Source organism: Pteropus vampyrus, unplaced genomic scaffold, assembly GCF_000151845.1.
Source record: "Pteropus vampyrus isolate Shadow unplaced genomic scaffold, Pvam_2.0 Scaffold235, whole genome shotgun sequence".
Taxonomy (NCBI): Eukaryota; Metazoa; Chordata; class Mammalia; order Chiroptera; family Pteropodidae; genus Pteropus; species Pteropus vampyrus.
Window position 1 is genome coordinate 583,409 of NW_011889016.1, and position 10,368 is coordinate 593,776.

At 65.1% G+C, this 10,368-nt stretch overlaps 2 protein-coding genes across 2 annotated transcripts in view; both read left to right on the forward strand.

Moving 5' to 3' along the window:
- Positions 1–5,258, forward strand: part of SLC6A19 (solute carrier family 6 member 19) — a 21,667-nt gene extending 16,409 nt beyond the window's left edge. Inside the window, 6 exon segments of the mRNA XM_011373914.1 lie at positions 1,793–1,921; positions 2,007–2,163; positions 3,080–3,284; positions 3,404–3,563; positions 4,693–4,855; positions 5,055–5,258. Coding sequence (XP_011372216.1) covers positions 1,793–1,921; positions 2,007–2,163; positions 3,080–3,284; positions 3,404–3,563; positions 4,693–4,855; positions 5,055–5,258 — 1,018 coding nt within the window.
- A 2,278-nt stretch (positions 5,259–7,536) lies between these two features.
- Positions 7,537–10,368, forward strand: part of LOC105301319 (sodium-dependent neutral amino acid transporter B(0)AT3-like) — a 15,540-nt gene continuing 12,708 nt past the window's right edge. The window contains exons 1-2 of the mRNA XM_023519755.1: positions 7,537–7,709; positions 9,837–9,977. Of these exons, the coding sequence (XP_023375523.1) occupies positions 7,550–7,709; positions 9,837–9,977 (301 nt within the window). The 5' untranslated portion in view covers positions 7,537–7,549. The remainder of the gene's footprint in view (positions 7,710–9,836; positions 9,978–10,368) is intronic.

Below are 10,368 nucleotides of genomic sequence, written 5' to 3' on the forward strand. Positions count from 1 at the left end.
CATGCGACAGTGAGCCCTGGTGTTCCCACACGCCCTCCCTGGTAGCCCTTCGGCATCCAGGACCCCAGGTGCCCACGCCCACAGCTACCCAGACCAGCGCCCACTCAGAGGGGCCCCCCAGGGCCTTCGGAGGAACGCAGCTGGTGTCTGTTCACTGCCACCACCATTATGGGGCGCCTACTGCGTGCCCTGCCTGGCGCTCCAGGGTCGGGCCTCCTGCGGTCTGTGGGACCAGCAGGACAGCGGGCCCTGGGGGGGGGCTTGAGGCCAGGCGGAGTCTCTCATCAGGCTGGGCACAGTCCAAGTGCATCGGGAGCAGACTCGAGTGGGGGAGGGGGAGGGCGGATGCCCCATGGGCTGCTGGCCGTGGGGGACAGTTTGAGAGGGCGGGGCGGGGCTGGGCAGGGCGGTGGCGAGGTCTCCGGGACACTCTCCAGCAGACTGGACAAGAGGGAGCGGGGACGAGCTTTTATGGATGCTTCATTCCGGCTGGTCCCGCCCCGTGCCGGCCCCCTCCGTTCAAAGTGCAGCTGCGGTGGGTTTGCGTGCAGCCGTTGCCGCGGTCTAATTATGGAATATGGTCGGCACCCGGAGAAGCCCCCCGCTGGCAGTCACTGCCCCCGCCCCCCGCCCTGGCAACAGGGATCTGCCTTCTCTCTGGGGACCTGCCTCGTCTGCACAGGTCACAGACACGACCCCTGCAGGACATCCGTGGTGTCTGGCTTCTCTCACTGAGCAGTGTCCTCGAGGCTCACCCTTGTTGGTCACGCGTCAGAAGCCAGTGCCATCCAGGGCCTGGGTGGGGCACGTCCTGTTAGCTGCCCCGCTGCTGTCGGATGCCGGGTCGTTTCCACTTTTTGGCTGTTGGGATCCGCGCCTCCGCGAACGCGTGGGCGCAGGAGTTAGTGTGACGCGTGTCCCAGCCTCCTGGCCGTACAGCTGGGCGTGGAAAGGCTCCGCGTGCGATCCGCTGGGAGCCGCCAGCCCGTTTCCGCGGCCGCAGCCCCATGCGCTGCCCCCGGCCGAGTGGCCGCAGCGTCTCACGCTCTCCCACCGCTGGTTACCGTCTTCGGCCATCCTGGTGGTGGGCTGCGGTGTCTCACTGGTTTGCATTTCCCCGGGCGCTCATAGACGAGGTCGGCTTCTCCTGAGAGCATCTGGAGGTGCTCGCATCAGCAGTGGGGGGCAGAGCTGCTGGGTGGGGCTGGGGAGGTCAGCGGTTGAGCTCTGGACATGCTGAGCTGAGGCGGCCTTCAGGTTCCAGGTGGCGGTGGGGAGCCCTCAGCTGGGAGGAGACAGGGCCCCAGGGGCCAGGAGGGGGGACAGCGTGGACTGGGGAGGGGCGTGGGCGAGTAGGGGGCCTGGACCAAGCCGCCTCGGAGGCTTCGGGCTGGGACCATGAGGCCCTGGCCATTCCTGCCTGTGCGAGGACGAGGGCTCGGGCTCCCTGAGGACACGCTCGCTGGGCCCAGAGCAGCTGCTGGCCAAGGAGGAATTTGCATACAGGTGTTTCCCACCTCAGTGCTGGGGGGTGAAGGCTGCTCCAGGGACTCGGGGGCTTCTCTGGCTCCAGGCTGCAGCACAGGTGGCTGTGATGTGGTGAGAGGGGACACAGCCCTCTGGTGGCCCTTGCCGGGCACTAGTGGGGGAAGGGTGGGCGGGTGCGCCACGGCCCCTCCCCCGCCGCACCCAGCGCCGCAGGCTCAGGCTGGGCTCCTTCCCCGTGCCATGCGGCCAGGTGAGTGGACACCGAGCCCCCGGCCCGCGGTGACCCAGCCGCCCTCGTCCACAGCAACAACTGCGAGATGGACGCGGTGATCGTGTCCGTCATCAACGGCTTCACGTCCGTGTACGCAGCCACCGTGGTCTACTCCATCATCGGCTTCCGTGCCACCGAGCGCTACGACGACTGCTTCAGAGAGTGAGTGCCCCTCCAGGCCCGCGCCGCCTCCAGGGAGCCCGCCGGGCCTGCCGCGCCCAGGGCATCCGCCTTGCTCTCTTCCCAGGAACATCCTGACGCTCATCAACGGGTTCGACCTGCCTGAGGGAAATGTCACCCAGGAGAACTTTGAGGCGGTACAGCAGTGGTGCAATGCCACCGACCCCGTGGCCTACGCCCAGCTGAGCTTCCAGACCTGCGACATGAACTCCTTCCTGTCCGAGGTGAGCCCCTGCGGGGCGGCGCAGCCGGAGGGAAGGACGTCCCCAGGGCACACTGAGCTCCCCGGGGACCCAGCTCCCTGAGCCTGTCCCCACCCCCACGTGCCTGCCCACCTCTGACCCTCCTGCCCCGCCGGGTCCTGGGTGCCTGGTCAGGGGCCCCAGCGTCTGTCCGGCCATGAAGCCCCGTGTTCCACACCCTGTGGGGCCGAGGCAGGGACGGCGGCCACCAGCCTGGCCTTCTCCAAGGCCACGTGTCACACAACGGAAACTCCCCTGGTCTGCCGTGAGCATAAGCCCTTCCATAAAAAGCCGGCGTCGTTGTAACTGCTCTTTTGAGACGACCGGGGACCTGGCGGCACATTTTATTTCAGGCTGGCGGGCGTCCGTCAGCCGCCCCGGTGCCGAGGTCATCGTCGGCTGAGGCATGGATGCTTTTCAGCACCAGTCCTCACGATTAGCGGCGCGTACGTACGGAGGAGCTTGACGGACCAACGTTCACTCGTTTTAACTTCGCATTTTTCTTCTTTGGAGCCACTCAGTATTGGGGCACGTCGAGCATTTTCAGGGCCTCGCACGGTGGCGAGCAGCTGGATTTCCCAAGTGTCGCGTGGCCAGCCCCTCCCTCCTCCACGCGGCCGGCTGCTCGTATGTGGCCCCGCTGTTCACCCCCTTCGTTTCCGAGCCCCCACGGCCCTCCAGAGTGGACGGGGTGGACACGCGTGAGTGCCGTGACGCCGCCTCAGGGCCCCGGACTGCTGCCGGACGACACGACCGCGAGACATGACTCAGCAACTAAAAACAGTCAGGCCTGAAGGACGAGGGCTGCCTGTCTCCCAAAGCAGGCGGACAGCGACTGCGGCCCAGGGCCCGGGGCCGCGTGTGCCGCGCGTGGCTGACGCGTGTGCTTGCCGTGCAGGGTGTGGAGGGCACGGGGCTGGCCTTCATCGTCTTCACAGAGGCCATCACCAAGATGCCGCTGTCCCCGCTGTGGGCCGTGCTTTTCTTCGTCATGCTCTTCTGCCTGGGGCTCTCGTCCATGTTTGGGAACATGGAGGGCGTGGTCGTACCCTTGCAGGACCTCAAAGTCGTCCCCAAGAAGTGTCCCAAGGAGTTGTGCACAGGTACACAGGCCAGCAGGCGGGCGGCGGGGGGCGGAGCCAGGCTGTGGGGCCAGGCGGGCAGCGGGGCCAGGCCCAGCCACAGGCAGGAGCTCTGCCTGCAGCGGCCCCTCTGCCCACAGGCCTCCTCTGCTTGGGGATGTACCTCGTGGCCTTCATCTTCACGCTGAACTCCGGCCAGTACTGGCTGTCCCTCCTCGACAGCTATGCCGGCTCCATCCCTCTGCTCGTCGTTGCTTTCTTCGAGATGTTCTCTGTGGTCTACGTGTACGGCATGGACAGGTAGGGGGGCCGGCACGCGCCAGCCCCAACAGCCACAGGCACCTTCCGCCCCGGGATTCACCAGCCAGGTGTTTTATAAGGACTGGGGGTCCGTGGCAGGGATGCCCCATGGTTGGGGCGCTCCAGACCTTTCTGGAGGAGAGGGCTCTGTAGCCAGACAGACTCGGGCAAGGACAGGGGCTGTGTGGCCCTTTCAGCTGTCCCTGTGGCCAAACACACAGGGCGTCCCCCCATTATAGATGGGGGATCAGGAACATGGCACAGACCTCAGGAGCCAGACTCGCCGCGACTTCAGATACTCGCTGGTGTCTCTTAGTGTAAGACGTGCACGCACCCTCCAGGGGTGCCCGCTTTGAGAAGCCTGGTCCGTGTCACCAACACACACGTGTGCAAGGGCACACGTGCAGGGTGCTTGTCTCCACCACACGATGCGAACAGCCGAGGTGGCAGCCAGTGGGAGACTGAGGAGCACCCAGCAGATGTTGCCACGTGGCTGCTGCTGGTGTGAAGCAGGCGTGACGGCCCCAGTGATTGCACACCCATCCGTGAATGACCCAAGGACACTTCAAAGCCAGACACTTGCTGCCTAGGTTGCCGTGCAACGCTGACCCAGAGAGGCCACATGAGCGGGAGGCAGAGAGCCGGGAGTGGCCCCAAGCAGACCTGTCACCACGCTCGCAGGCCCTGCTGGGCTGAAGGCCTGGGCACCTCTGCTTTTCCAGGAGTGCCCTCTAGGCTCCCCGGTCGTCTTGGGCAGCTCACGGTTTGCATCCTGCTCCCTCTGTTCTGACTTCTGCAGACAGCAGACTCGTTTGTGCAGAAGAGAGTTCGGCACAGGGTGGGCGGGAGACAGCGGTGCCGCTGCCCGCTTTGCCCGCCAGACGCACGACCCCTGTTGGCATCAGCCTGCCCAGGGTGTGAGTTCACAGGTCCGAGCGGTGAGCCGTGGCTCCACACGGGCTTCTGGTGTGCCATGGGCCTTCCCAGGAGGGCGTGTCTTTGCCTAGAAGAACGCCAGAACCACGATGGGGGAGAGGCCCGGCGAGGCAGCTCAGGACGCCTGCAAAGGCTGGAATGCAAGGCCGGCGATGTCTCCCGGGTGACAGCTCCCTCCGGCCTCTGCTTCCAGGTTTAACAGAGACTTGGAGTTTATGATCGGCCACAAGCCCAACATCTTCTGGCAAGTCACGTGGAGAGTGGTCAGCCCCTTGCTCATGCTGGTCATCTTCCTGTTCTTCTTAGTGGTCGAGGTCAACGAGGAGTTAATATACAGCGTCTGGGACCCTGCCTATGTGAGCGCACAGGCCTCCAGGCAGGGGGCCGGGGTCACGTTCCCTGTGGGCAGGTGGGGGACAGGTGACCCCTGGGTGTCTCTCCCCTCCCCTACGTGGGCCAGAGGGTGGGGATCCCAGGGAGAAGAGGCATCGCGCCCCCTGAAGGAGACCCCGCTGCTGCCTCTGTCTGCTCCACCGGTGGTCGCTCTGTCTCCAGGAGGGATTTCCCAAATCCCAGAAGGTCCCGTATCCAGACTGGGTGTATGGCGTGGTGGTCATCGTGGCCGGCGTGCCCTGCCTCACCATCCCCGGCTTCATCCTCTACACGCTCATCAGGAACCGCTGTCAGAGGCCAGAGAACGAGCAGGGGCTGGTCAGCTCGCTGTCCGTCGCCTCTGTGAATGGGGACCTAAAGTACTGAGCGGCCAGCCCACGCTGCACGTGCTCATGTGCACACGCACGTGTGGGTGTGCACACGGGCGAGACTGCACACGTGTGGGTTACACACAGGAGCATATTGTGTGAGCATGTGCACGTGTGTACATGCGTTCACATATAAGTGTACGTCATACATAGGTGTGTCATGTGTTTGGGCACACGCGAGCATATGCATGCGTGTACATGCTTACACGCATGTGTGTACATACATGTGAGTGCACACGTGCATGTATACATGTGTGCAATTATATGTATTTATGAATGCGTGAGTATATGTGTGAGCACGTGCTATGTGGTATCCGCATGCATGTAAGCATGTGAGCGTGAGCACGTGTCTACTGTGCAGTCTGTGTACGTGTGTATACAGACATGCATGCACAGCCACGTGCATGCACGTGTGTGTGCAGGTACATGTGCGTGCTGCCCTGCAGTGCACACATCTGCCATCGTGGGGCCCAGCTGCCCTGTGGCCTCCCTTGTCATGGAGATGCTGGGCACGTGCTCAGGTCCTGCCACAGCTCCCGGGGGGGTCGGAGCTGCAGTGGGAACTGCGCTTGTGGGGGTCGGGGCAAATCGGGACAGTCTCGCTGCCCCCAGCCCTTCCCCTTGACCTAGGAACTCCTGCAGTCATGGGGACACTCGTACCCCCTGACGAGGGCCCCATCTAGAACAGGCTGTGGGCCCCTAGGCTGGGGAGCTGGACGGGACCTGGCCCAGAGTTCCCGAGTGCCGGTCGGCAGTGTTCCAGCTCAGTGAATGCTAAGCCATTTAATCATTGCTTCTGGCCGCCACGGATAGGTGACAGTTAAATAAAACTCAACTTGACACAATTTAAGGCAGAAACGCCTTGTGCATTTTTTTAAGAGGACATCGACTGTGTGAATTTTTAGCCAGATATTGGAAAAGACGGATTACAGGGTAACTCAGGCTTGGTCTCTGAGGTTGAGGATGGTCCGTGAACCCTGAGCCACGTCAGGGCTGTGACGGCCGGGGAGGCTGCCTGCTCGGGCCCACTCGGTGGCAGCCGGCATCAGCTTTTGCCCCGTCACGGGATGGGCACTTGCGGTGCTTGTCCCAACAAACTGGCCATCTCCGCTTTCCGGGGGAACATCTCGAAGCTTGAGTTAAACTGGACTCCGGGAATTCTCCGGGCAGAGGCGAGGTCCCTGCACCATGTTCCGGCCCTATGGCGCCTCCAGCCCGGAGCCCGGCTGAGAACCCCCCTAGGCCCTGGCCGGTCCCCTGGACGCTGTGATCCATGGAAGCCCCGGCGGCAGAGGAGGGGGCTGTCCCCCGGTGAGGGGGGCGAGGACGGGGGGGGAGGCTGTGCCCCCTCCCGGCCGCCCCTCCCCGCTCCCCTTCAGTCTCGTCGTCTTTGATTCTCCCCTTTGTCACCCTTTGCTCTCAACCAAAGAGAATCTCTCCCACCGCGTCCACGGCCCACGGACTTGGGGTCGTGGCTGCACACGAGACAGTGTCCGGGCCTGTCCTGGTGGAAGAGTCTGCCGTGGGGGCAGGGTCCACGTGCCCAGCTGAGTCCGCTCCGTGTCAGCTTGTCACCCCTTCCTCGAAGGGAACCGTCACATGCCTCCAACCTGGCGGAGCCACCCTCCCTGTGTGCAGCAGGTGTCACCTTGTGCAGCCCCTTGCCCGAGAGTGACCGTGGATACTGAGGGGGGGGGCAAAGCTGCAGGGCCGAGAGGAGGAAGCCCCGCCTGTGACTGCAAAGGTCACCACTGTGTGATCCCATCTCCACGACATTCTTGAAATGACAACTGGACACTGGACCTTGTCAGGAGCCGAGGGGCGGGGGTGGGGAGGATGGGAGGTGGGCGTGGCCATGAAAGGGGTCTGGGGGACCCTGTGGCGATGGACGTGTCCCACGTTGACCCGTGGACGTCGACATTCCACTCTGACATTGACGAGATGTTTGCAGGCTGCTGCCGCCAGGGGACCAGGCTCATGGGCGCTCTGCAGCGCGTCTTAGACGGGACGTGCAGGTCAGCGACCATCTCACACACAAACAGCTAACCACGCCCCGGTCTGGGGCCCCCGAGCGTCCCCGCGGGGACAGAGGCCCTCGCTGGGAGCGGTCCGTTGGCGGCACACACAGGCCGTCAGCAGCAGCAGCGATGCGGGCAGAGGGCCGGGCACTCAGGGGGCCCGGACAAGTTACCGATTAACCGGCTCCGTGGTTTTCCTTTAAATAACAGGGATACGGCTGGAGGGGGCACAGCAGAGGTTCTGGAGGGCTCCACGGGGCCGGGACTGGGCATGGCGAGCGCCCCGGGCCCAGCCTCACTGGGGGTCGGCCGTGGGGACGGGAGGCCCAGGTGGGACAACAAGCTGCAGTACCTGCTGAGCTGCGTGGGGTTTGCCGTGGGCCTGGGCAATATCTGGAGGTTCCCGTACTTGTGCCAGAGCCACGGTGGAGGTGAGGCTGCGCGGGAGGCGGGGGGCAGGTGCACCCCAGACCCGGGAGTTAGTGACACAAGTGATGCAGGGAGAAGCCTGCCCCCTGGGGTCCGGTCTGAGGCACCCAGCCCAGCCCTAGGGGCCCGGGGAGCCCTCCGCACGCCACCTTGCCTGGTGCCACTGCGTGCGTGGACTCATCAGTGTCGCCCGCGGGCCCCTGGCTGTCGGGAGCTGTGGCCTGGCCCACCGGCGCCCCTAGGACGGCGGGCACCCACCGGAGGCCGCGGGCGGGGTGGTCTGTCGACGGTCAGAAGGAGCTCAGCTTCTCCGCCCACGGGCCAGCGTCTCCACGCGGTGCGAATGTGCGTGTCGCCTTCCACTCTCGGTGCTGGGGACGCGAGGGCACCCACAACAGCGCCCCATGGCAGCCGACGTGGAATGTCACCCGATGCTGTCCCCAGACGGGATGGCAGAGGACTTCCCAGGCCGGGCTCGTCCCGTTCTGCTGTCCCCCCATCTAGGGGCCATCCTGGGCTCAGTGCCGGGTCAACTCGCCTTCAAGGCTCCCTCGTGAGACCGGGAGGGTCCCTAAGTCCTCACAGGGACACCTGGCTCCACGGGTGTCTGTCTGGTTGGGAGCGGCAGTGTCTCCCCCGGGAAGCAGGGGGCAAGCGCGTGTGCTGTGTGGTCCCTAGTGGTGGCCTCAGCCTTCCCCTTCCCAAGGACATGCAGACAGCCCTCCCGGCCACAGCAGGTAGACAGAGGACAGGCCATGCTGGGGAAACAGGCGGAGGACAGAGCAGGGCCTGACTGGCTGGGAGAACCCGTCACCGCTGCCCGAGAGGTGTCGGGGTCCCTGGGTGTGGGGCAGGGCGCACGGCCTCGGGCCTCCTGATGGCGAGACCCCTGAGGGCCGCTGGAGACGCTCACACCGCCCCTACGTACCGCCTCCCTCAGCTGCCCCGAGCGTGGAGGTGAGCGCGGTGCGGAGCAGGCCCGGGGCCAGGATGGACGTGCGCGGTCACCGGCCTCTGCACAGGTCCCACTCAGCGGGGAGGGAACTGGCCCGAATCCTCGTCTCTACGTGGGCCAAGGCTACCTCATGTGGCGCCAAGGGGCCGGGCCCTGTCGCCACAAGGGCCAAGGGCAGTCCCTGTGCACCCTGAGCCCGTGGGCTTCGGCAGGGTCCGTGATCTGAAACGCTTCCTGAGGCTCAACCTGCAGATGCGAGACACTCATTCAAGTGTCACGATACGTTTTGTTTGTCTCGCACGCTTCCGACGAACGTGTCCCCACACGCGCGGGCCCTTCGGCCCCTGGCCGCCACTGCTTGTTTGGGTACGAGATGTATTGGTGAGCAGGTCGTGCACCCCGTTTTTAATTTGTACAAGCTCATCATACTGAAGGTGGCTAGCGTTTTCTCTCCTGTTGGGGATTATTCAGTTTGTAAGTCTCTGCGAATGTGAGCCTCAGGCGACACTGTGACCGTGTGGAGCCGGACATGCCGCGGTCACCACTTCCTGCTCTGTGGGGATGGCCACAAGCGGCTGCTGGGGACTCCGTCCTCCCAACCACACGGGAATGTCCGCGGGCCCGGAGACGTGGAGGGCCAGCTTTGTCATGCGGGCCTTGTAGGCGGAGGCTTCGGGTCCCACTCGTGCTGGGTGCTGGGTCTGTGGGCTCCGGGAGAGGCCAGGGCCCGGCTCACAGCCCCCAGTAGCCGGCACAGAGCGTGGCTCTGTCCTTCCTCCGCCAGCCGCAGGGAAGATGGGCGCCACTGCCGAGCTCTGCCTGCTCCTCCTGGGGCCCTCAGCCCGCTGTGCAGTGGGGCCACCTCCTGTGCCCACAGTGGGGTGTGGAGGGAATGCTGCAGGCCAGGGACCGAGAGAGGGTCCTGGCCCAACTCAGGGCGACGCTGGGGAGACCTGGTGAGACGTCGGCCTTCTCCAGCATCCCGGCGATCAGGACCAGCTCCCCGGCGCCAGTCACAGGGTCTCAGTGGGAAGGGAGTGGCCGCTTGTTGATGAAGCTGCCTCCGAAGCACCAAGTGATTCCGAACAGCAGCAACAGGGCCCCGGCGTGGGGGCCTGGCCCTCGCAGCCGCGAGCCTTCTGCCCCCGCCTCGCTGACGGCCGCCTGCTTGCAGGGGCCTTCCTCATCCCCTACCTCTTGGCCTTGGCCTTCGAGGGGATCCCGCTGTTCCACATCGAGCTCGCCATCGGCCAGCGGCTGCGCAGAGGCAGCGTCGGCGTGTGGACGGCCATCTCGCCCTACCTGGGCGGAGTTGGTAGGTGCCTGCTGGGGCCCCCGCCGGCAGCTGCTCGAGGAGGCTGGGCTGGGGGCTGCAGACGAAGGAGGCGGCCCAACGCGGGTGTGCAAGGAGGCCCGGGCAGCAGCGTCCCCGCCACACTCTGAGGAGGCCTTGCTCGTTTCCCTGAGGAAGGGCTTAGGTGCGGGGTGAGCCCAGGGTGCAGGAGGCCGAGGCAGCCCTGTCCCACGTCCAGGGAGCTCACTGGCCAGGGGGTGGCAGGGACAGAGGACGATAAGATGAGGCAGCGCCTGCCAGGAGGTGTGGCTGACCGGGTGGTGGGCGATGGTGGGGTGATGGGTGGTGGAGCGATGGTGGGGTGATGGATGGTGGGGCGATGGTGGGGCGCAGTGGGGTGGGCGGTGGGCGG